At 39.8% G+C, this 26,623-nt stretch overlaps 1 protein-coding gene across 1 annotated transcript in view; it reads left to right on the forward strand.

The window, feature by feature from the left end:
* Positions 1 to 26,623, forward strand: part of DOCK2 (dedicator of cytokinesis 2) — a 163,414-nt gene that overhangs the window by 125,612 nt on the left and 11,179 nt on the right. Inside the window, exons 31-45 of the mRNA XM_054642643.2 lie at positions 100 to 200; positions 299 to 357; positions 1,621 to 1,769; positions 7,015 to 7,100; positions 11,117 to 11,273; positions 12,408 to 12,448; positions 14,322 to 14,412; positions 15,461 to 15,580; positions 17,185 to 17,274; positions 18,474 to 18,578; positions 19,399 to 19,540; positions 21,811 to 21,892; positions 24,083 to 24,167; positions 25,678 to 25,764; positions 26,115 to 26,291. Coding sequence (XP_054498618.2) covers positions 100 to 200; positions 299 to 357; positions 1,621 to 1,769; positions 7,015 to 7,100; positions 11,117 to 11,273; positions 12,408 to 12,448; positions 14,322 to 14,412; positions 15,461 to 15,580; positions 17,185 to 17,274; positions 18,474 to 18,578; positions 19,399 to 19,540; positions 21,811 to 21,892; positions 24,083 to 24,167; positions 25,678 to 25,764; positions 26,115 to 26,291 — 1,572 coding nt within the window. The remainder of the gene's footprint in view (positions 1 to 99; positions 201 to 298; positions 358 to 1,620; positions 1,770 to 7,014; positions 7,101 to 11,116; positions 11,274 to 12,407; positions 12,449 to 14,321; positions 14,413 to 15,460; positions 15,581 to 17,184; positions 17,275 to 18,473; positions 18,579 to 19,398; positions 19,541 to 21,810; positions 21,893 to 24,082; positions 24,168 to 25,677; positions 25,765 to 26,114; positions 26,292 to 26,623) is intronic.

The following is a 26,623-nucleotide window of genomic DNA, read 5'->3' on the forward strand; positions in this document are numbered from 1 at the left end:
GCATCGTTCGGTTTCATAAATTATTCTGCATTATGCATCATTTAATATTATTCCTGCTTTCCTCAAAATTATTATAATTTCCTTATATTCAATTTACAGCTGTGGAACAACTATTTTCATTTGGCTGTGGCTTTTATTACCCAAGATTCACTACAGCTAGAAAACTTTTCCCATGCAAAATACAACAAAATCCAGAACAAGTAAGTAAAATATATCCTTTAGCTTATATCTCTAATTTTCTGGTAAAATGGTAAAAAAGTTAATGATAAAAATGCCTTTCATATTCCTTTTCTCCCAGATATGGAGATATGAGACGTTTAATTGGCTTTGCTATCCGTGACATGTGGTACAAACTTGGTGAGTAGTAAACTGAGCTTCACTGCAACTGAATCTGTCACATGATGTTTTTTCCATTGAAAAATATCTGACATGAAGTGCTTTTGTAAATATTTCTGCTATTTGAACTTAAAATATGTTTTCACTCCTCTGATTAAGCTTGGAGCCAACATGATACAGTTGGACCACTGCCAGGTTTGAATTTAAAAGAGAACTCAAAAGCTTCTCTCAGATTTCAAGCATGACTAAAATCAGACATCAGAACCTTATTTTGCAGGATTGAAACTGGATGAATTTTCCCTGAGAGGGTTCCTTCTCAGCCCAAACCTATGATTCTGTAAATTAAGAGACTCAGATGTGGAATCTGCTCGGATTAAAATTCCAAAATAGTTTTTACATTGGTCATCCAGTCAGGTTCTGCTGCTCCTCCTTTGAGAGTTTCTCATTAACTCCTTTGGGATCATTTCTTATTCACTGAACTTAGGTAGAACATTCATTTCATCTGGCAAAATTTTGGTGTGGCATTCGCACTGAAAATTCACATGGCACGCACAGGGAGGAATATCAGACTCAGGCACTCCTTAGTGTGGAACAAGTCTCACCTGTGTTTTTGAGAAGGTTTTTGTCTCCTCACAAGGTTCAGGCAGCATTGACACTCTCACAGCTCCTGGGTTTGCTGCTCTGCTCCATTTACCAGGGCAGAGTTTGAGCCATGCCTGGGGCCTGGCTGAGCTCTGCACATTTGGGTGTTTGTTACAGCTGATTTAACCCAGATAATTCAGTGTGGGGTCAGCAGCTGAGTTCTGTGGATGGTGTTCCTGTTACTGCTGCTGATTTTGGTGCATTGGTTGGTTTGATTCATGGCTGCAATGTCTAATTTTATTGTAAAAGCCAGTCATGGTTTTCTCCTTTACAGAAAGGTTACTCCATGTGACATTACCATGTCCTGCTGGTAGATTTGGGAGGGTTTTAGGGTAACCTATTACTTTCTAGTCTAAATATTTATAAGGATGTGTTAAAAACTTTAAAAATTGAGTTCTTCCCTGAAAATATCAACTCCTCTGGCATTCCTGCTTATTCCTGGCACTGCATTCTGGCACCCTAGAAAGAGACAATGTCCATTCACATGCCCCCAAGCTTTTGAGAAGAAATGAAGTGACTGAGTTGTAAGACTTGACCAACACAGATGGATTCAACACTACTTTAAATGATTGCATCTCCTAGATGTCTTCCTAAAAATATCCAGTTTGCTCTTCAGATATTCACTTTTTGGTTTTGTTTCAGGCCAGAATAAAATTTGCTTTATTCCGGGGATGGTGGGGCCCATCTTGGAAATGACTCTTATTCCAGAAGTTGAGCTACGAAAAGCCACGATCCCAATTTTCTTTGACATGATGCTGTGTGAATATCAGAGAACAGGAGAATTCAAAAAGGTAATTACAAATGCTCTGTGTGAAAATGCATTCAAATGTCATGTACTCAGTATTACTGGTACATGTTTGGCAAGTGAACTTTTCTGACTACAGAAAATGAAATCTCAAATATTAAGAACCAAAGAAAAAGAAAGTGCAGGATCTCCAGAGTGACTTAGCTTGACTTAGGCAAAACTTGTTGCATTAACAGCAAGAAATAGATGGAATAGCAAGAGATCCAGGGAGATTTCAGGATCTTAATCCAGATTTTCAGGATTTTACTGGAAAAGGTTCTGAGCAGCAAGACTCACATTGAAGTCAGGCCTTCATTAAGTAGGAGATAGAATTAAATGACCTCTAGAGATCCTCTATAATCTAAATATTTCCTTATACCTCCTCCTTGTGACATAGATATTGGTAAGCCAGAACTTCCAGGTTTTAATATCTGACAGGAGTAGCAGCAAATAGTTAATTATATGTTATCAGATTTATCAGGAAACTGTACCTTTTTAAATGTTTATTGTGAGGGAAAAAAAATCACTGTGCAGAACTGAAATTCCTGGAGTGTTTTTGGCAGTCATTTTGAAAAGGAAAAAGGATTTTTAAGTCGCCACAATGAAATATTTTTGATTGATGGAATAGAACTGGGGATGGTGGGGCAGGGCACTGGGGATTCTAATCTGAATTTCCTGCCACTGCTTGCTGTGTCTGCCTGGGCAGTGGAATATCCATCCCTGTCTGACATCTCCATTCTCCTCGAGCTCTTTGGGCATGGAATCACCTTGTTCTGTGTTTGCACACTGCATCCCACAGTAAATTATAAATTGCATATTCAGCTCTGCAGTTACACAAATAATTAATTCAGAGCAATCTGTGTAAGGGAAAATGACAAACAAAAAGGCATCATTTTAGACACATGTAAATATAAATATCTCATATACCCAGCTATGTTTAATACTTTAAATCATTTGGGGCATTTCTGTGTCAATGAAGTGTGGAACAAACGAGCAGATGGAATTTCCATTTTGGTCTGTATTCCACAGTGCAAAGCTTTTGGTTCAAGGCCAAGATTAAAAACCACTTTGTTTCTGTGCATCTGTTCCCTCTGTGTCCTGATAGTCCTATATTTGCCTTCTTAAAAGTGTTTTCCTGCTCATGGCTTATACCTCATCTCCTGGGAGAGACACAGAGATCTGTGCAGCCCAGGAATCCTGAAAAGCCATCACTCATCTGCCTGATGAACAGCAGCAGCAGCCTGGGAGCCTGGCAGAGAGAGGCCAGGCCCTCCAGTGCCCACTGAATCACTTCTCCTGCCATAAAAAGAAGTTTCAGGTGGTATTTGACAGTGCCAAGGAACAAGGACATTGGGTTTATTGCAGCTTAAGGAAAAGGGGGAGTTTTTATCAGATGGCGCAAAAACTATTTCATAATTGAGCAGCTGAGTCTCATTGGGCTCTAATGTTCTGCTTTAGGAATTGTGATCATTTCCTCATAAAGAATCATGGGGTTTATCCTCTCCTTTGCTATGGATGAGGTAATTCAGATAAAAAACTTGTCTCTGTAAGTTTAGCCATTCTGGCAAGTTTTTTAAGTATTTTAAAGGAAAGGCACATTAAGTTCTATGTTTTAAAATGATTACCACCTTAATTTAAAGGAGCAAATAAGTAATAAGAATGGATAGTTACTGGGTGCACAAACACATAAACTCCAGGTTTTAGTAGTGGGCAATTTTCATTTGCAAATTGACATTTAGTAGTAGAAAGGATATTTTTTTTAAAGCTTCAGTATAAAATTTTGAGAATGACAACATGTTATTTCAAGAGTGCCTGGGGCACTCAGGAGCCCAGAATGACATTCATTTAAAACATAATTTTGTGGAACTTTAAAAATAAATAATTTATTTCTAATCTAATCTTCTCTAATGAGAGAAGAGGGGGAACAGCACAAGCAGAAACATCTTTATGAGCTCAGCCTGTACCAGCACAGGAACCAGAGCTTGCCTGGTACTCCCAACAAGATTTAATAACCATTCCCAAAAATCCTGTGTGTGTTAACATCCCTGGTGCTGTGCTGGGACAGGGCTCTCTTCTGGGGGCACAGGGAGTGTGCTGGGGCTGGGGACTGTGCCCTGCTCTATGCACACAACATACAGGCAGTAAAGACATAAAGTCATTTAAATTTATCCAGCAAGAATTTTATTTGATTTAGCTATTTCTAGGAAATCATCTAATCCCGGAGAAAACAAAATTCCACCTGTGGTTATCTCAAGAATGAATTGCTCTACAAATCTATTTAATGGCTTGGAATCTGTATGTAGGTGTAGGACACAGTAAGACATTTTCTTGCAATCCTTTCTTCTACTTTGCACATGTATTTTCCATTCAGCCAGAGCAGTGTTACATAAGCTCGTAATTTTAACTCTAATTGAAGATGTAGAGAGGGAGCCATTAATATCTCCTAATTTTAGCTATGGAGGCTCTGCCTATCATGAGCTCAGAGAGCTGGGAATCTTGGAAAGCCAATTTATTCATCTCTCAGTGTCTGTGGATAGACTCAGTCCTCTAAATGTATTCCTTTCTCCTTCAAATAAAAAGAGAAGCTCATTGCTTATGTGAGACAAGCTCATTGCTCATGTGTTAAAAAAGTCCCATCCTCCAAATGCTGATAAGCCACCTTTCCTTTCCTTGAAAGATCAGGTTGTGCATTTTATTGAGACTTCCCAAAGGGAGACACATCATCAAGAGACCCTGTCCTGCTTCTTCTAACTGTGATCTGAGCCAGGAGTTAGAAAATGCTTGCTTAAAGTAACAAATAAACAAACAAAAGAGGAAAATTAGCTCTTTGCAGAGTAAATGAAAATATCATTTAGATAAACATGGATTTGAGTTACATTGAGGATTTAACTTGGCTTAGGAAAGATTAATTCATCTGTGTTTATATTTTTGCTCAAATAAATCATTCTGTTTGTGTTTAGCATTTTCAGTTTAGTATCTCTCGTGGGTTCTGCCAACTGCTGGAGCCATCTGGGGAAGTTTTCTGTGTTTGCTTTCCTTGCTGGCTGCTGTGGGACCGTGTCAGAAATCAGTGCTGGCTGCTGCTGTGTGCTCAGGTTTCCAGGCTCGTTGTTAGAGGACAAACATTGACTCCAGGGCAGTGTCCTGATGTTCTGAGCTCCCACAGGGGACTCAGAGGGTGACTGAGGTGTCCTCAGCACAGGAGATTCCTGTCCTGTTCTCTGGCACAGGACATTCACCTGCTGGAAACAGCCACATTTCTTTCTCTCAGCTCTCAAAACCTTGTTATGTGTAAGGTTTCAGAGGGATGTGAGATCAGCAGCAGGGCTGAGTTTGTACAGCCTGGTGCTTCACAGAGATCCATGGACATCTTCTCCAAGGGGAGATTCCCTGGATCTATTAGAGAAGCAGGAGGATATAAAGCTAAATTGGTGCCAGTGACAATTAGGCACACTCTGTTTAAGTGAGAGGAGAAAGACACTTTCCAGAGCTTAATGTTGGCACAGAAACTTTAAAACCTTATTCTATAATTCTGCCAACTTTTTCATTTGGTCCAAGCAACTGATGTTTTCACTTCTTGCAGGCTGTTGAGAAACTGCAGGAAAGATGCTTAGGAAGAGTTTTTTTGTTCAGATCCAGAAATGTGAAATTATTGCCTCTTTGAGAAGTAATCAATTCTCTACCTGCTGAATAAGTACCAGGAAGGATTTAAGAGCTGGATTTAACTGGTGCTTGACCTGCACTATATTCACAGATTTGTCTTACTGCAGTAAGCCCCCAGAAAATGGCTGGATTGGATGTTTTTGCTCAATATTTCCTTGTCCTGAAACTGCCATGCACCTGTGTTACCCACATTAAATACTAATACACATCCTGCTTGTGCATAAAAATTAACTCAGAGCCCTTTAAACTTCTATTTTAACCAGGATGAGACAGAGAAACTTTATTATTTTTCTGCTAAGCTATTTTTCAATGATAGCTCTTTATTCTCTAATATTAGTATAGAATGTACTGTTCAACAGGCAGTCTTTCATTTGTATTCTAATTACAGAGAAAGAATTAATATTAGAGCAGCAAAACCTGCAGGTAACAAAGTGGTGGAAATGGCTCCTTCCTCCCTGCCCCTTTCCAGAGCAGAGGGTGCCTGCACTGCCACTGCTCTGAGCCCACGTTTTGCTCTTGGTGTGAGCACTGGAGAAGTTTGGCTGCTCCAGATGCTGTTTCAAAGCTCCTTCAAAGAAGCAGAAGCCACTTCAGTTCCTGTCTCAGGAGCAGTTTTGCAGGATCAGGGTGGCCAATAGATCTGGGTTGGACACTGGAGGAAAGAAGGGAAAGTTTGGCCTTTGTTTCTTGAAAAATGATGAATCATTTTTCTGGGTGGAGAGTTTGAATCATGACCTACTTGAAGGAAGTACATCTAGTAACATATTTTCCTTTAGAATGTCATGTTCTTTAAAAGTGAAGAAATTCTAAAAACACATCTGAAGAGATGCATGACCTGCCTCGTGCTCTAAGAGGAAGGACTGTTTCCCTCTGTGTAGCCCTGGCTTGATTTCTTCAGCTCAGAGCTGAATGTTTGGATGAGGATATATTGAAATAAGGTAAAATATTTTGCATTGCAGTTATCTGAAAGAACCATATCTGAAATACTACAGTAATTCTTTGTACCACGAGAGGCTTCCAGTTCTCTGATGGGATGATCTGGATCCCAGCCTGCCAAAGCTCTCAATTACACAGAAACACTCCAGGGAGAAACAGAATTATTCATGTACTGACAATTGTGTGAAATTTTGTATCAAAGAAGAACGTGAAAACTTGCTGCATTAGCACAGTAATGAATTCTGTCATTTTTACAGTGGTTTTAATAATTAGATCTATGTAAAGCAACTGAGCTTTATTTCAATGTAGGTCTCCACTAATGCTCTCTGGGTGCCTCTTGATGTGTTAATGCCTTGTCAAGAACCCTGAGGTAGATCTTTGCTGCCTTCTGAGCAGGATGCAGCTGTTTGCATGAGGACAAGGACTGTCTGTAGCTGCCACAGACTGATCTTGGTGCCCAGTGTGGGGGAAACTTGTGAAAATCTGTGTCCATGCCTTCAGCCATGCCAAAAGCCCAGACCAGAATATGCCCAAGCATTTAACCTTTGGGAATATGAGATACAATTATACAAAGGTACATTTTTGATGCCACATTGAAGTGTATTGACCTCTGGATAGCTGCTCAGTGTTTTGGTTTTTTCTTTCTTTATTAGTTTGAAAATGAAATCATTTTGAAGCTGGATCATGAGGTGGAAGGAGGACGAGGGGATGAACACTACATGCAGTTGTTTGAGTCCATGTAAGTAGTGCATGAGAATAAATAGAACAAATGCCTTCAGGACATGTTTCTATCTTATTGTTCCCAGTTCTCAGGTTGGTAACCTTACCTAAAATAGAATCTTAGCAACTTTTTTCATGAAGGGACTGGAAATACCATAATGCTTCACTACACCTGCTTTGCATTACAGTTTTGCTCATTGAAATTATTTTCCTGGCTGCTTTTCATTGTTTCGTGCTTCAACTAAATTATGAAGAAGTTATACCTAACCTGCATTTTTACATGTCTAGGTTGGAATCCAAGAGATTATTCAGACAAGGCTGAATTTAAATAAGGCTTTGTGATGTTGTGTGCATGTTTGACTTGCTCAAAGCCTGCTACCCTGTATGGGTTGTATTTCTGGGTAGGGGTAGCAGTCTTTGCAAAGTCACATCTCTCATCAGATGAACCATGAAAGCTTTGGGTACACACACAGGGGACATAAAGAATCATTTATTCTGTTTCTTTTTGCAGCAGCTTTTATCAAATTTGAATGTTGCTGTCTAGTTTCCTTCAGGATTCCCCTTAGGGTAAACAACCCCAGTATTTCAGTTTATCATATGTTTTCTGGACTATCCTACAATGTCTCCATCTAGTTTGAAATACTACAGTGCCTTAAAGCTGGAGAGAGTGTTCAAACTGAGACTTTATCTATGCAAAAAGCTAAGCTTGCCTCAGATCTTGTGTATGTGACACTTTGAAGTTCACTCTTTCTGAGCTGTGGAACATAATTTGCTTACCTTGTTTGCTCTTTGCTCTTTATTCCAGAGCTTTTCTTGGAAAGTGGCACTACCCAGTTAAACCCCATCTTTCAGCAGAGCAGTCAAGGAGTGCCATCAAACACAGCACAGAGCTTTTGATCTCCAGCCTTTGCAAGGCCCCCTTCTTGCTCTGACATATCTGCCTTTTCCCCTTGCTACTGTCCCACTTTCCACAAGGCCTCAAGTTCAAAGTTTCCACATTTCTAAAGATGACAATTCATCTTATCTCCAGATTTTGTTGAATGACTCCTGCAGATGGAGTATTGGAGCAGAGGCTGGTGACCTGCCTGTGGTAGGACCTGTTCTCTCAGGTAGTTTGGTTTAAGTCCTCCTCCATTCACGCCTTTCAAAGCAGGGATTTCAAGCCTCTGTTCCAACTGGAGTGAGACCCACTTAAATTTGCCTCCACATTTATTCATTTGGTCATTTTTCCATCAGCTGATCTCCTGTATCTGTCTGCAGCCCTGCACAGCTCCAGTGTCACCTGAAGGCAGATTTTAACAGCACTCAGTGACTGCTGTGCTGCTCACTCCTCCCCTCTGCAACCAACATCTGCCCATGCTGCTGGTTGCTGGGAACTTCCCCATGCCCATAACTAATATTATTATTTATTATAATCATAAACTAAACAGGTTCAGCAGAAGTTTAATTAAGCACTGCCCTGCATTTGTCCCTAGACCTAAATGTGGGTGGGGTTGTGACCTGTCCTAGGCAGTGTCCTGGGGAAGCTGGGGTGATGTGGCCCAGGTGAGAGGTTGTTCTCAGCAGGCAGAGTAGACAAGGCTGCCCTGCCTGGGAAATGCAGGAGAATCAGTGCACAAGTTGTGTCAAGCCACTTGTCCTCAGGCTCAGAAAATGAGTTCTGGCATGTTTTAGTTCCCAACACAGGCACAACAGGAAATGGCACTTGGCAGATTTCCAGTTCCCCATCATTGCAGTGGCCCATGCTATGCAGTTGTTTTTCTCGAGCTTTATTGCAAATATTTTTTTATTTAGAATTTTCTATTTTTTTCAAGCTCTGTTTAAAAATTCAAAGGTTTCTTCCTCCCTCCTGGGGGGAAAAAAATCTTCTGAAGTTTTGTGATCCTTTTTGTTGGGATTATTGTATAAAGCTGAGCAATACAACTTTTTGAACCTTCCCTCAAGAGACAGGCATTCTTCACTCCTGTTCCTTTTGTAGTTCTTTATGTGGACTCTGGTTCACCTTTCTTTAGTGACTGGAGTTATGTACTTTGTGCTGGGTGAGACCCAGCAATAGCTTGTGGTTTATGTCAATGTTTTTCAGCTTGTACTGGGAAGAAATGTGATGTCTTGGAGCCTCATGCTCATTGTGCAGTCAGGGAACGTTCACAGCTCTGCCTTGTTTGCTGTTACTCCCAGGGAACCCGTGGCAGAAATCCATAATAGTCACTTGAATGGTGGCTGTACTTTCCTTCATTAGTGACTCACACTGTTTCTGATACTTGTAGATGTGAAACACCACTATTTTTCTGTGTAATATTCCAGTCTCCTGTGTTTCTGAGGCTTTCTTACTTTCTTTCCCCCAAACATCTTTTAATGTGCTCCAACCTTTCTGTCAGTTGTCAGCTCTTGGCCCCTTTAGTGTTTCCATTCCATTTGCAGTGTATTTTATAAGCCATTTGTCAGTTATTGATTTAAATATTTCAATTTCAGACCAGTCAGACAAGAGCAATTGGAGTATTCTGGTTTTATCTGCTGGCTTCTGTCCCTCCTATCTTACACAACATAAATGTTCTTTCAGACATCCATGTACACATTCCCTCTGTGTCAGGACAGTGACACCACTGGAGCTGCACAATCCAAGGAATAAACTTTAGATTCTGCCTTTACTTTGCTTGAGTTGGAACTTTATTCCTGGGTATTCTGCAGAGGTTCCATTCTAGGCCAGAGCTTTGAGGATTTCTTTGCAATTGAAGTCAATATGAATATGTATTTTCTGGAAAAGGTTGAAATAATTATGAGGAATAAAAAAAATGTTTTGCTATTAATTAAAGGAGTATTCTTAGTAATTAGAGTTTAAAAAAATATTGTGCCTAAAGATTACTAACATTTTTTTTATGTGGGTGTCTGGAAAACAATGATGTAGAGCTGAATTAATAATTGAGCACTAAGAGGTCAGAACGTTCCCAGCTACCAACACAAAGCAGGACTGCCTTGGAAAAAGTTAACTGCATCTCTGCCTGACCCAGTGCTTGTATCTATAATTATATAAGTGAAAATACATGTATGTGTGTGTGTATATATATATATATATATATATATAAATAATATATTAAAAATGCAGTTTGTCAGAGAGGATCCCAATGGAAAACCAGAATGTTAAGTAGAGGAAACGAAAGAAAAGCAATGAAATAAATAATTTCTCTTAAGCAAAGAAAGAAAATACTCCTTAACGAGATGTAGGTAATCACTTAATGACGTTTAAACAGTTTAATGTTGAAAACAAAACTCTGACATTAAAGTGAACTCTCTACTCCTAAATAATTTCAGCACTTTTTAGAACCAGTGTATGCTAATGTTTGTTAATGTAAATTGAAACTGATAACGCCAAAATATAAAATTCCCTTTCTTGTATTTTTATCAGAAGAGATCAAGCTGCTCTTTTCAATCTGCAGAAAGTTGATTGGTTTTGCTTATTTCTCAAAGTGAAATTACTCTGGTGATGTCTTTTTTTGAGCTAAAATTGTAATTTTTGTTTATTTGAACTTCTACTCACATGTGTCAGTACAAGGAGAAGGAAAACATTTTTGCATTTTTTGCTGAGGAAAGGAAGGTGCTGCTATTACTTATTTATATGTTTTATATATAAAATATATATTTATATATTTTATATTGGTTATATTATTATTTATATTTATATAATATATCTTATATTTATATTTGAATGTGATATATATTTTTATATAAATATAATATATATATATTGCCATTATTACTTATTGCAATAGGGTGAAATTCCAGAGACTTGAGTTTGTGATAGCACAGATGCAGAGCTCTCTGTCCAGAAGCTGTGGTTGCACCCTTGAGTTCAAAGTCATTTTCAGACAGGAAAAGTAAATGTTTCTTTTATTTTTTTCCATTTGATTTATATGCCATTTGTCTTCTGAATGTCTAAATGACCAACTCACAGAGAGAATTTCCAGCGCATTCTGCAGTAGATTTAGGCCTAATCCAGTACTTGCCTTTAGAATTGTGCCAATATTTCCGTATTTGCAGCCTCACAGAGTGTGCCAAGCAGCACCCTGGCATTTGCAGCCTGGTGGAAAGCTTTGTGAGCCTGGTGAGGGGGCTCCTGGAGCGGCTCCTGGATTATCGCGCCGTGATGAGCGACGAGAGCAAGGACAACCGCATGAGCTGCACCGTCAACCTGCTGGTACGGCCTCTGCTGCTTCTGGAGAGCCAGGAGAGCCCCCTGGGAGGGACTGCACCAGAGCCCACTCACTGAACAGGAGGGGAAATCTTCCTGGGGCAGCAGTGGGTGACAATGTTCTTAGTGGTTTCAACTCTCCAGCGAGAGAGTTTTACATCTCCTTGCACGGATAAATGCGTGAGTCTGAAAGCAGCATTCATCCACGTGCTTTGTGGGCTTCATCCACTTTGATTCTGTGGATAAACAGGGAAGTTTGCTGCTCACATGCCCATTGACAGGCTTGATGGGACAGTGGCTTCTTGGCAGAGTTGAGCTGTGATGAGGAGCTGACCCAGTTGCTGCTGCAGCATCTCCATAGTTACAGTTCTCAAAGGTGGCCAGGAAACCTGCAAGGCACTTTTGCAGCTGGGTGCCAAGAGGTTTGAGGCTCTGATCTTGTCCTAGACCACTCTGTCTTCTTTCCTATTCCTATTTTGTAATGAGGATATTGCATAGAGAGATTCTTCCTCCAGGATATTCCTAAAGCTGAGGAGGAACCTCTGCCACCTTTGACGTATGACACTCACACACTTTGTTCCTCAATAATCACTGTGCAATGGGGTGGCCATTTCTGCAGCTCTTCAAGAGACCATTCTTGTCATACATTTTGCACAGCCTCAGCAACTTGCATTCCTGCAAACATGTTATGGTGACAAAAAATGAGCTTTATTCCTGGAACTGGCCCCTTTAGAGGTATTTGCACAACAGTGCTCCATAACTACAGTGCTAAACATCTGCTTCAACACATACCAGCCTCCACCAAGTGTAGCTGGAGCATGTGGTTTATTCTGGTAATGCATTTGGATAGCCATATTTTCCTCTTCTCCAATAGAAAAACCTTCAGTAATAATCCCATTATGAACTAGGAAAATTATATGTATGTATAAAACCATACATATAACTAATAAAAATATTAATTGAAGAAGTAGTTCCCGGTTTAAACTTCAGATAGTCTGTAAATTATCTACTTTTCATACTATCTATGCTTTCTGACTAACAAGGAAAGCAAAACCTCAGTCTGTGTGTGTGTATATATATATATGGATATCATTTTATTAAAGGACATTAAGAGGTAACTTTAAATATTTTTGTCCCTAGAATTTCTACAAGAACATTAACCGTGAAGAGATGTACATCAGGTATGGCAACCATTCTATTGGATCTATTTTGGAGAGGGCAGTTAATATTGTGAGTTTTGGTTTTATCATTGTGCTTGGATTTCTGTCACCCAAATGACTCTATGACACCCCAGCCTCATCTGCATTCCCACTCTGTTGTTAATTTAGCCTTCAGCAACTGGGAATCTGTGCTATGTATCCAGCAGCAGCATTTTTTTTCCACAAGAATTAACTTTTAATTGATCAAAACATTCAACATTCATTGTCTATTGTTTAAAATTAAGAAAGTGCAGATAGATTTGAGTTTTGAGGGAGAATGTATCACACATTTAGTACGGCAGAAAAAACATTCTGGTTTTGTAGAATGGCCCAATCTGCTGAGTCTCCTTCATTATGCAACACTCCATGGGCAGGGTTACAGCTGAGACATTTTCTGTGGGAACTGCAAATTCCTACAGGTGTGGCACAGCCTCTTGTTAGCTCCAATTTTAAATTCCTGCAGGTGTGGCATGGCCTCTTGTTATCCCCATTTTTAAATTCCTACAGGTGTGGCATGGCCTCTTGTTATCCCCATTTTTAAATTCCTGCAGGTGTGGCATGGCCTCTTGCTGTCTCCAAGAGGCACGTGGGCTGCAGCAGATCTTTCTTGCTGCTTCTAAAGCTCCCTGTTTCCTGCCTGTCCTCTCCTGCAAAATCTGCAGAAGGAAGCCCAGAGTCCCAGCTGAAATGAGCCCTGGAGGTGATTCAGAGCTCACCCTGGAGCTGAGCCAGAGCGGCTGGGGGAACAAAACACCCTCAGCTGTCATTGCTTAGGGTGATGCCTTGTGCAGGCTGACCTAAAACAGAGACTAGACAGAGCTGAAGAATAAAATAGGGATTTATTAAGAGGCCTCATCTTGGGCAGCACAACCCAAAATGGCCACAAAATGGATGACAGGTCCTGGGGTCTCACAATTTATCAGTTCTGGTCCATTTGCATGTTGGAGTTCATTATCCAATTACAGCTCCAGCCCATGCAGTCCCATCCTTTTTGTTTCTCTCTCTTCAGTCCACGTTGTTTATGCTCTTGGGCCTGAGATCTGGATTGGCTCTCCTTGGGTCCCTGGCTAGAGCAGGAATTGTTTTGTCTCCCTACTCTGTGAGAGAGCTCACCATCCCCTCATATGAAGCCCAGACTTACACACTAAAGCAGAACAGAATCTGAAAAATATAAAAGCTAAAACCTGAGGAATCAAGGGGGAAACTTTCTGTTGGGCTGGCAACTGGGAATGGGAGTGCCTTGAACTGCCACAGGAAGAGGTCAGAGCTCCTGTGTCTCAAAACTCCTTGTGGGAGTTAGAGGGAGGGATGCAATTTTCTCCCTGGCTCCCGTAGATGCAGGTTGAGCTCCATGATGGGCAGTGGCCATGCTGGAAGCAGCAATGCTGCCACAGGAGAAATTCAACTTAGAACTGCTCTTCTGCTCCCAACACCTCCAGGGACTGCTTTGCCTTTCTGGGCTGGTATTTTCCACTTTCTGCTTTCTCCTGTGATGTGCTGTGGTTGCATCTGTGCACATGAGGAAGGTGTGCCTGCAAGGGTGCCCTGAGGAACCCTGCAGGAATCTTGGCTTTGGAGGCTCTCCCAGACCTGGGAGCAGCCATCCCTCCTCCCTGGGGAGGAGCTGAGCACAGCTCACAGGAGAGCACAGCTCCTCCTGCTCCTTTCCTGCACAGAGGTTCAGCACACAGAAAGATCACAGCAGAGTGTGAACAGAGCCCTTTCAGTGTCCTTGGAGAGTCCTTGGGGAGTCACAGTGTGACATCCATGGAGTTTCTGTTATCTGGAACATTCTGACACTCAGTATTCCACCCATGCCAGTCTCCAGTCTAATCCTTGCTCTCTCCTCTATCAGGTATTTGTACAAATTGCGAGATCTTCATTTAGATTGTGAGAATTACACAGAGGCAGCATACACCCTTCTACTCCATACGTGGCTCCTGAAGGTTAGATTTTCTAAACTCAATATATAATTAAGCTTTTGCAGTATTCAATTTGATATTCTAAAGTGAATATCTTAATCTCTGAGTTATTTTCCACCGGGGTATTCAAGTTTCTAGTTAGAAATACTGCAGTAGTTTATATAAAATTAATTGTTGAAATTATATTTTCAGTAGGTGATTAAAAGCCATATATTGCTGAAACTAAATATGGTAGAAAAAATAATTTTCCTTTACAGTGAGAACATTGTGTACAAATGTAACTTTCATTTTGGTAATTTCTTACTACCCTAAACATAACAGTTATGAAAATTAAACATAGTTCCAGCTATCACAAGAGGACATCTAACTTTTAATTTTAAATAATATGGATTACATAAACAAGTTATGTTGGCTTTATTTTGTAGCTGGTAATTAATTATCTTTCACTATAACTATTGTTCATTACCTAAGTAATGAACAGTATCAATTAAAATGGTCAATAAGATCAATTTCCATTACAAGGGGACATTCCAAATTTAAATGTTCCTTGGCAAAGATCTGATATTTCTTATGGAATTTACTTTAGTGCAGAACTATATAAATTTGTGCTATTTTGCTTAAACTTAATTTTGATTTTTTTATGATTGTACAAATACAAGATATATTGTCTGTATTGGTATGGACAAAGAACAGTATATGAAATATTTTAATACAAAAAATCTAAATCAAGTCGATCAGGATGATACCATTGGGAAAAAAAAAGAGGAACTCATTTTCTCATGTAGATTTTCATATAAAATTCGTAAGTGGGGCAAGGATGGGCAGGTATAGCATTCTAAAATATGTTTTAAATATTTTGTCTAGTGCTGGTTATCACACAAAATACAGCACTTACCTGAGAAGAGGCAGTGAATGCAATCCCTGTGCCTTTCCCAGTTTGTTTGTGGATGGGTAAAAAAGACTTGGGAAGAAAACACTTGGAAGAGCCCAGAGGACCAGACCTCGTGGGAGGGGGGCCTTTGATGTGAAACACTGAACTTGAAAATTCTTTTTGCTGTGTTCTCCTTCTCAGTGGTCGGATGAGCAGTGTGCACCCCAAGTCATGTCAACAGAGTTCCAGTGCTCCCAGACCTACAGACACCTGAAAGAGAATCTGTATGAAAAGATCATAGAATACTTTGACAAAGGAAAGGTAAGCCTGGAGAGTTCTTCCCCTCCAAACCTCTCTGCTGTGCTACTCTGAACAGTTGTGTTTAATGTGTATAAAATATTTGTGAGGAAAAGTGTCTTTGAAATGTGGGTCAAGCAGAAATTGTGTCCTGGAGGCTTATTCCCAGAGATATCTGTTCCATAGGAATATGTTCTTTCCATGACCTCATTCACAGAGAAAGGGCTAATGTCTCAGCACATTGTCACAAACAGCTCTGTCAGGCACCAACAAAATACAATAAAAAATGTTGAATCTACTTCCCCTTACAAAGAAAAGAGCATGGGCTACACAGATTCCATTTCTAAACCACTCAGCCCTTATCTCAAAAAAATCCAGATAGTTCAAAATAGACATATTTGTTTCAGAGAGGACAGAGAATTGTATCCTAAACTTAAAATGTAGTGATTGATGCTCAGTACCACAGTTTAGTTCAATTTAAGACAAAAAAGATGTTAATAAAATTACCTGTCAGTGCAGTGGCTTTAGAGCTGAGAATTTTGGAAATAAAGCAAGGCACTAGAAAGCAGAAAGAAATTCTGCAGTGCCAGATAATTAATCCCATGACCCAATATGACCTTTAAGTCATTATGTCTTGTTCAGCTGCAGCCAAAGGTAGGAAGGGGGAAGGCAATTCATTTCTGCTTCTGCCAAAGAAGCCCTTCCTATAATTCACAAGGCAGAACATTTCAGCTTCAGCCTCCCAGGTTTCCTGTTGGCATCTGCAGCAGCTGCACTGCAGCAGTGCCCACCCCTGTCCCAGGAGAGCCAAAGCCTCCAATTCCTGATCTGCAGCACCCAGCTCAGCCCAGGCCAGGGTACCTGGCCAAGGAACACCTGGCAGCTGGTGACAATGGCCTGGTGTGTCACTGGTAGTGTCCTCTCAGCAGCAGCAGCAGAGAGCTCTGCTCGGGGCCCCCTTTGTCTCTTCTCTTCTGAGCAGGTGAGGAGACAGAATGTGAGAAATATCCCCATGACAGGGAGTTTGTTCCTGCTTTAAGGCCACTTTTGTGAAGTGTCCACAGCAGATGAGAAAAGCAGTCCTGGTGTCTCAGTGTCTGTCACAGGCAGCTGTAAAGTTGTATGGACAGAAAAGCTGCTACTCTGGGCAAGTGGAAATTTAACACCTGTAGTTATTTAGCTGTCCTAGACAAGGCTCCCTGGATTATGGATGCTGCAGGATATTCTGTTAAATGGTGTGTGTTTTAAGTACAGGCAGGTGTCAGTCCCCTCATAAACTGCTCTGTGCTTGGGGTATGTTCTGAATGTTATCACCTCAGTGATTTACTCTTTTTTTTTCTTTAATGTATCTGAAAGGTTAGATGATTTTTTTTAAAATGTTACTCTAATAATAAAGTAGGTTTACTTATTCCTTCCTGTAATGAATCATAAAACACTTTTATTTTTTAACATTAATCTGCTTTCCTTAAGTTTATGATTGCCTTGAGTCTTCCACTCTAAATGTGCAGTTAATAAATGAGTGCACTTTAAAGACAGCATAATCAATAAAAGTGCAGTTAACCTCTGATGTGTTGAAAACTTGTTTGTTGGTACAGGATTTACTTTTCAAATGTGTGGTTGCATTGCAGATGTGGGAAGAAGCCATATCTTTATGCAAGGAACTTGCAGAGCAATATGAAAAGGAGGTTTTTGACTATGAACTTCTAAGTCAAAACTTGGTAAGATTCTGTACAGATCTTCAAATTATTGCAGTCACAGAAATTAGTGTTTTTCAGCTATCAAACAACAGAGCTGCCTAGGAGCTTGTGGTCTAAAATGGATTTTTAATTCATTTGTTGAAGAGTTCCTGTTTCACTGTAGCAATCCAGTGGTAAAGTAAAGGTTCATAAGTAATTGCTGGGTAAAATTGCATGAACATCTGTTTATTGAGGTATTCTGAAATGTCTGTAGATGAAATAAACATGTTCTCACCTAGGGAAATTTAAAGGCCACATTTTGAAGCCTCTGTACTGCCCCAGGGTAGAAAGAACACCTGGATGAACTTTTCCCCCTAAATTTTTCCTTAAATTTTAGCAGCTTGGATCTTGACAAGCCTGAATAATTCTGTCCTAATCAGGACTATGAAAGTATCCCAGCACAAGGAATCAGAGCTAGGTCCAAAGGATAGAAGGAGAATTTTAAAGGAAAATAAAATATTCAGTTACTTGTTTTCATTAAAATTGAATGAATCCAAAAAGGATCCCCCCCCCCCAACCTTTTTATTCTACTCCCAATATTTCATGTTTGTATGATTTTTAACAGTTGTTTAGGGCACATTCAATGGATATCCCCGAATCTTCCTCAAAAAAAAAAGTGGGAATGATGTTGAATGGTGCTGTGTATAAAGAAAGCTTCTTTTGCTCTGTTGTTATCATGATTTAAAAGACATTTTTGCCAATTTAAGTTGCAGTGCTGTGTTCTCACAGACATAACACCTAAATGACATTTGATATTTTATGGAAGAACTTGTTCTAAGCCCTTTACATGGTGTGTGCCCTTAAAATGAGCCTAGAGTAAAAACTGGAGTTGATCCCACACCTCAGGAAACATTTGAGGCAGGGAGTTTTTCCAAATGTCTTATTTCAGTAATGTTATCATTGACCAGGGATCACTTTGGTGTTTGCTTTTCTCCTAAGTTAAGGGTAAGCCAATTCTGAGGTCAAATATTAAAGCTGAAGCCATACCAAATTTGCTGTGCATTATATTTGCATATAAATGTAAACAGTGTTTAATGTCCCCCTGCAGCCTCCTGTGTGAAAACTGATTATTGCTGTAGCTCATCAGCTGCTAGCTGCTCGCTCTTGCATGTGTAGCAGAGGTTAAAAATGCATAGATAAAACCCCCAAACACAAGTAATTACAGTTGGTTTTGCTTTCAGGTCCAGCAAGCAAAGTTCTATGAAAACATCATGAAAATTCTGAGGCCTAAACCAGATTATTTTGCTGTTGGGTATTATGGCCAAGGATTCCCAACATTTCTAAGGGTAAACTTGATTAAATCTTACTTTTTCATCTATTTTGTTTTCCTGTTTACCTCATTATTAATGTCCAGATTCCTTTTTTGACCTCTAATATGCTTTGAGCTGAAATGTTCAACACCAATTGTCTTGTACTGCTTTACGCTTTTTCCTGAATGGCAAAAAAATTCCTACTTTAGGACAATTGTAGTAAGTAACTGGTTTTATTCAAATATGCTGAATTTACTCTCTTTTCTTTACTTTCCCTTTGTTTTGACTACCATGAGGGAAATCCAGGCTCCAAAGGGTCTGGTTTATCAAAGAAACCTGATGAACTTGGGAAGTGGTGCACAACTGGATTGTCTTTTAAAAGGTCATTGTTTTAACCACAGTAGTGCATGAGTTCAGAGCATAAAAACGACCTAAATATTTGATACTGAAACTATTTAGTAGTTTCTTACTACTAAAAGCCTCTCTTACATAGAATGATTAATCAGGAGGCTTTCTTCACACTTGGAAAGCAATGAGAGGCCCTGCTACCCAAGTTTAAAGGTCAAAGCTGCCTTGAAAACATTGGGAAAACAGTGAAATGATAGGCTGGTGTTAAACCAATGTTATTGTTTCTGAATAATCAATCTTTGAGTCCAGAGTCTCTGGAGAGTCAGTGCTGCTTTCCAGCCCCTGGTCAAAATGGTGTTTGGCTTTAGAGCTGGTTGATACTCAGAAACCAGAAACCCCCATTCCAACAGCTGGCTACTGCTGTGCCTTTGTGTGGATTGCCATGAAACTGCAGCTTCTGCCTCAGCCCCACCCTGGCCAGGCAGTCACTCCCTCCTCATTCCTGCAGAACAAAGTGTTCATCTACCGTGGCAAGGAGTACGAGAGGAGGGAGGATTTCCAGGCCCAGCTGATGAGCCAGTTCCCCAGTGCTGAGAAGATGAACACCACTGCTGCACCTGGAGAGGATGTCAGGAACTCTCCTGGTCAATGTATCCTTGGACATGTGGGACATTGAGAGGGAAGGAGGGTTGGGAACCTTGTTGTTAGCATGAGTTTGTCCGTGTGTCTAAGTTTGGAAAGACAAGTGTCTGCTAAGGAAGGCAGGAGCCTCCCCTGAAATGGAACATGTAAACCCCACCCCCCACCTCCAAATTGCTATAAATTTGAAATTAAAGGGCTCTCAGGCAAAGATATGGGAGCAGGAAATAACAGTTCTTTAATAGGGAAGAAAATAAAAAGATAAAATAAATAATGCAGTGAACTAAAACAACAGTGACAGAGTCAGAACCCAGCCTGACACCCTGTGGGCTGTTGGCAGCAGAACCATTGGAATTGTGGCTCAGCCCTCCTGCAGTGCCAGGGCTGGTTCTGCTGGAGCAGGGATCCTGGAGAAAGGTGCAGTCTCTTCCTCTGAAGATCCAGTGGAAGGGGCAGCAGCTGTTCCTCTGGGAGAAGCCTTCTGGTGTTCCAGAATCTCCAGATTCTATCCAGGCAGGAATGCTTGGCTCCTCCCTCTGGGCTCACATCTCCCAGTGGGATGCTGTAGTTCTTATCAGCCATGCAGGGACATTCAGTAGCTGTTATCAGCAGATGTGTCCACAGAGGGAGGAGTGGGTGTGGAAGAGATAAGGAAAACTGCTCAATGAACAGAAGACAACTGCCACACAGATGGCAAATAGGATACAATTTGTTTGGCAATCCAGGACACCGTGTGAAACAATGATTTCCTGAAGAGGTTGAAAGATTACCGACATGGCAGCTCAGTTTGCACTTTTGCCTGCACGTCCTCCATGTCTTTTCTGGTTTGTTCCTAAGAGAGTTCCTGATTTTCTGGCAATTCTAAGGAGTCTGTCTCTTTCATTTGTCATAGAAACATTTGGGCTGGAAAAAACCTTTAAGGTTGAGTCCAGCCATAAACCTTGTTCACCCATGTTCCCAAGTGCCACATCTACATGTTTTTTAAACCCCCCCAGGGATGGTGACTCAACCCCTTCCCTGGGCAGCCTGTGCTAGGGCTTGACAGCCTTTCAGGGAAGAAAATTCATTGTAGCTCATACATGGTTTAGCTTTATTTTCTTCAAATGGCAAAACCAGTGTCACACACTTGAAGAGACCGAGTTTAAAGCAGCAAATTTTCTGTTACCTCACATTTATAGCTGTTGTGTCTTGATGTTTAATTCATGTCTTCTTTGAGCACTGCTCTGAGTGGCACCACACTTCAGTGTCACCTCCATTTCTTGGCAACACGTCCCAGGTCCCTCAGAAATTTTCTCAGGAAAATTAACTTACAAACCTTGTTAAACAGCTTCTAGAATGGCCTCAATTTTTCTTTGTTAGAATAACTCTGATTATCTTTTTCTTCTGATTTGAGTCATTACTGACTGAGCAGATATGAGATCACCTCATTGTATGCTGATTTTCCTTTATTAATTTTCAAGGTAATGTGGTAACACTTCACAGACTCTCTTGAGTCTGTTCTGATGGAACTTTCTGGAGGAAAAATGGGAATACTTTCTTTTCACACTGTTGGGACTAAAGTGGGAGTATTACAGGCTTGTCTAAAATAGCACATTAAGCTTGAAAGCCAGGCTCTCCCAAGTCTGTCTTATCTCTTAACTAATTAATTTTTTTTTTTTGGAGAACACATGTTTAAATCCTTAAGGTAGAATTTGCTCATCTATTTGCAAGGAGCAGGAGGCAGGAACTACTGCACTTATGCAAAAGGATCTAACCTGAGGGCATGAGTTTCAAACATACTGAAATATGTAAGGATGTGATATATTTACTTACAAATACAGGATTCAGATTTTTGAAACAGCACTTCTATAGAAAAAGGAAATCTCAAGTAAAAGGGCTATTCAGTTACAGATTTCAAAATAAAATGTTAACCATCATGACTTTATGCATGCCTAAAGCTACACAGTGAAACTGTTAACATCAGATATGGTTGATGTTATTTTTGTAAGTTGCCTGAGCTTAAAAATTTAATGAATGACTCAGTGTGATAAATTCAGCTGCAGCTATTCAAGCTCAGGAAATAATAAAAATATGCAGTTTAGAATTAATATGTATTCACTGGTTACTACTGGCAGATTTCTCCTTTTTTGGCCAAGGAAACTCCAGAAATGAAACCCTGAACACTTCAGATTTTTCATCAGAAAATGTCTTTTTTATGATTAGTAATTTTTTTATTTCTCCTGCAGCCCACAGTATTTCATACTAATAGTTAATAACATGCCCTTAACTTTTACACTTTCAGATATCCAATGTTTTACAGTGCAGCCAGTCCTGGAGGAGCAGCCTAGATTCAAAAATAAGGCAGTGCCTGATCAAATCATAAAGTAAGTGATTTTCTGTAGTAGACAATATAATGAAAATCAGTCCATATTCCTAAATTGACAACCATTATTTTGTGAAGTCAGTCATTTGCCAATGAATCCTGAAGGGTTTTTTGTCTTAACTTACCGAGTTATGTATTCAAAGAATCAGAGAAGGGTTTGTGAGGGGAGGGACCTTCAGAGTCCAACCCCCAGGGACACTGCTCAGAGCTCCATCCAACCTGTCCTGGATATTCCCCAGGAACTCCATGGAAGAGCTTGTACCCGTGTAGCACTGAAGAAATAACTCCTGGAGGCAGGGCAGGGAGGTGGAATCTGTGCTTTGGGCCAAAGTTACTGAGATTTCAACACAGCTTCTCAGACAAGGAGTGGGGAGAGGGCTCTTGGAAGTGCCTGGCAGTGTGAGAGTGGTTGAATGAAGGCTCTTGAATGAAAGAATCTTGTTATATCTTGTCTGAATACATGGTGGCAAAATGATTTCTGCTGGTGCAATGGAATATGGGTTTTGTAAAGGAATAAAGGAAATTAATTGAGCAAAGTGTTTTGAGAACAGACTGGCCAAGAGCTGCTTCCAAACCAGTTGTGCCCTTGTTCTGCAGCCCTCTCTATGGAATCTTTACTGAAGTAGCAACTGACTCAGAATAGAAAAATAAGAATCACCTCCCCACATACACCAAAGTAAATAAAGCAGATCCAAGCACAGGTCTGGTGTGATAGGATTTTAAAATAAACAAAGAAAGACCAAAAAACAACCCAACCCAAAAAGCCACAAAAAATTGTGGCTCTAATTTCAACTGCTGATTCATTTTAAAATCAGTAACTGAAATGCACATTATAAATGTGGTCCTGTTGGACCAGATTTAGGTGTAGAGCCAGCCACACTTCAAACTGCTTCAGTTTATGTAAAAGTGTTCCTTGTAAAGTACAATCTCTGCTCATAGGGGAGATTTTGTAATGGTTTGTCTCAGCTGCAGAATTCAACCAAACTGCTGATTACATCTGGGCTCAAAGATTTACTTTTATGAGTTTACTTTATTGGGCATTTAATTGTTCATTACATTAGGTGTTGACAATGCATTTATTCTCTCAAAGAGCTTCAATATATTCCTTTCAGCTGGAATTGCATAAAGGGATCTGACTCAGTGTGGCAATATTTCCAGTTACATTTCTTTTCTGATGAAGAAAATCCTGGCAGTTTGGATCAGAAATCATAGTTTCCTATGAACTAGCATACCATGGTTTGCTTAACTCAGATATTTGGGGCTGCTCTATTTGTTTTTCTGGGCTTTCAAAACAAGGTTCAGTTTTACTGGAAGAGATCTCTGAGTTTGTGTTTTTTCTGCAAAATTAGCTTTTACTTAACAAGGGTTTAAATTTAAATCATCTTTAAAAGAAATACTAAAAACTCAAAGTAGAGATTTTTCTCTGGAAAGCAAAATATTTAGCAGCAGCAAAAAACTCTGCAGTGCCAGTGCTAAAAGCCAAGTGGTTGCAAGTTTAGTGGAAAGATGTGCTCACAATGATGGAGAATGAAACATTAGCTGAATAGAACAGAATTTAACATGGATAACATGAATTTAACATGAATTTTACATGAATTTGCAAAGGATTCTTTATATCGGTGTACCCCTCTACAAGCACTCATATACATTCTATTATCTATCTCACAAAATTGTTATTAATAGCTTCAGTTGTTGAATTTGTTGAATATTGCTCAGCATTGAGAGCAGGATTGTTGGACAAGATTAAATTGCTTTTTCATGTGCCATGTTCCACTCCAGGTGAAAATACCTGCTCTGCTCAGTCAGTTCTTTTGAATGAAAGACTCCTTTCATAAACCAGGGTAAAACTGGCAAGCAGAGCATGTGCCACAGCAAGATAGGAGAGGAAAAATCTCTTCTAGTCCTCCTGTAGATTTGAACATTAATCTGGAAGTTCTGGAATTTTTATACCTGGGAAATACACCCAGTAACAAGCTGAAGCCTAATACTCATAAAATACTGTGTGTTGACTCTGATTTATAGATAAAGTAGTTGCCTTCTGAGTTTCCAGTAAAGTCCTTTTTTTTTCCGAGCAGTAAATTTACTTTTAATTAAAAACTCAACTACTCAAAATGAAATATTTCTCTGTGATAAAAAGATCCATTAATTTCTGGTTTCTGAGTTTTACAATAGTAATTTTTAAATCTTTCAGCTTTTATAAGTCAAACAACGTGCAGAGGTTCCACTATTCAAGACCAGTCAGAAGAGGATCTGTTGACCCTGAAAATGAATTTGCTGTAAGTAAATTAACTACAAGGTGATGGATGTAGTTCTGGTAACTGAATTTTGATCCTAGCTCCTTTCTTAGGCTCAGATTACTCATTATAGACACCTTAAGATCTGGTTCAAAAAACCCAAATGCGAGACTTCTCTGTTTCAGCACTACCCCTGTGTACTTAATTATGCATCACTGTTCCAGTTGCAGGTAAACATTGTGCAGTTAAACACCTTCAACATGTTTGTGTTAAGCAGGAACATTTTCTGGTACAGATTTCCATTAGGAAACAAGGTGACATGTAAATAAACAAATAAACAAATAACAAATGCTTTGCTGCTTGTAGTTTGCAACTCTTCCATCAGCTGCCAGGCTGGCAATGAGGTGAGTGCTGTCTGCTTTCATGGGTTCTGTGAAATCTCAGCTCATCAGAGAACTGCCTATGGCATTTTTACTCCCATGCCTGGTGGTGGAATGCTGAGGAATGGCCTTCACTCTTCAAATATTCTAAGAAATCTACACCACCATAAATTACTTTTCAGTGTTAAGCATAAAAATGTGGTGTCTGTATTTTTATTTTACAGGTATCTAGTATTTTATGGTTTGTTTTGAAAAGCATCCCATCCAGGCCTTATGGCTAAAGCTGTGCTCTTGGCACACTGCTGGGAAAAGCCATTTCTTTCCAAAATGTACAATTTCTGTTATGTGTGTGCTGATTAGCAGAGTCAACACTTTCATGTAAGAGCTTCCTACCTGCTGTTAAATCAATACCTCAGACACAAACTCTCCTCTGACATCCCAGAATGTGCTGTCAGTACTCAGCAGCACCTTGGCTTCCTTTGCAAACTTGAGAGTTTTGGGCCCATTTATGAAAATACCTTGAAATGGTTTTACAAGAGCTAAATTGTTGATGTTTTCATTGCTGAGGACAATAGAAAAGGTGCATGTTTCCTTCAAAGAGGTGGAAACTGGGACAGCTGGAGTGTCTTCATTCCATCTATCGTGGTATTTCTCCATGAGCTGATTCTGAAATTAGGAGCAGCAGGGTCAATGAAAAAGTGGCTATTCCAAATACCAACAGCCATTCTTGTTCAGAAAAGAAAAATGAGAGGAACAAAAAAAAAGGTCAGAATTCTGGCAAGTTGTTATAGGGCTATTACTGCTTTTAATTGCAGAAATACATTTTGAATGTGGAGGCAGGAAATATAATCTGGGTAGAGGCAATAGCAGGTAGTTTAAAGACAGCCATTCCATCTGTAATGGCAAAAATAGGGACACAGACTAAAAGATTCAAAGGTAATTTTCTTTTTCCCCTGCTCTGTGCAGGCTTTGTGCCTGAAGATGACCTAATCTGAAATCAGGAAAACCATTTGTCCAATCACTGTGCTAGATTCAGTTTGCAGTGTCTTTTTATTCAAAAAATATGCATATGTTTTCCATCTACCTCCATTTCCCTTTGACATCTCAGAAGGCAGAAAAGATGAAAGTTTCAATGCTGAAGTATCATTTTCTCCTGCTATGTCTTTTAATAGTCTATGTGGATTGAGAGGACCTCCTTTGTCACAGCCTACAAACTCCCAGGAATCCTGCGCTGGTTCGAGGTGGTCTCCATTTCCCAGGTGAGTATTGATGTGCTCAGGGTCTGCCCAACCTGCAGCTGTTCAAGCCTCACGTGCAAACCAGTCTGCAAAATTATCAACAAGGCCACAGTTACTTCTTTTTATACATTCAAAACATTATTTACATTATTATTTACAAAACATTATTTACATTTCTTATTTACATTTAATCTTTCTACTGCTCAACACAGGATCAATATATCTTATGCCTGATTTATAGTTTCAGAATTGAACAAGTCTGTGTGGGTTTGCTGAATTGCAAAATTGTTGTTCATGTGCATGAGTTTTATAAAACCAAAACAACCTGTTTATATCTGTATGAACCTTAGAAGTCTTTTGTTTCTTTACAGTGCACAATTAGTCCTTTAGAGAATGCTATTGAGACTATGTCCATGACAAATGAAAAGATTTTGATGATGATTAACCAGTACCAGAGTGATGAGAACCTCCCTATTAATCCACTTTCCATGCTTCTGAATGGAATTGTTGATCCAGCTGTTATGGGTGGCTTTGCTAAATATGAGAAGGTAGGAGCTTTGGAGTCACTGCAAAGAACATTTTCAGGTGCACCATTTCATAATCCTCCCACATCCTTGTTCAAGTGGCAGAGCAGTGGGGATGGGGAACAGGAAAGCCATCATTCCATCAGTTAAAGGATCCTCATATCCTCCTTTCCTGGTCACCTCTATCTTTGAAGTCAAACCAGAATAACTGAGCTTATCAAAGCATGATAACTCCAAATCTGTGCCTATTTAGTTGTACTGTAAACTTAATAAAAGAAACAATAATTGGGTTTCATAATAAGGGTCACAAAGTCAGAAGTGCTGGATAAAGACCAAATACATCTTTTTTAAAAGTG

Source organism: Agelaius phoeniceus, chromosome 15 (genome assembly GCF_051311805.1).
Source record: "Agelaius phoeniceus isolate bAgePho1 chromosome 15, bAgePho1.hap1, whole genome shotgun sequence".
Classification (NCBI taxonomy): Eukaryota; Metazoa; Chordata; class Aves; order Passeriformes; family Icteridae; genus Agelaius; species Agelaius phoeniceus.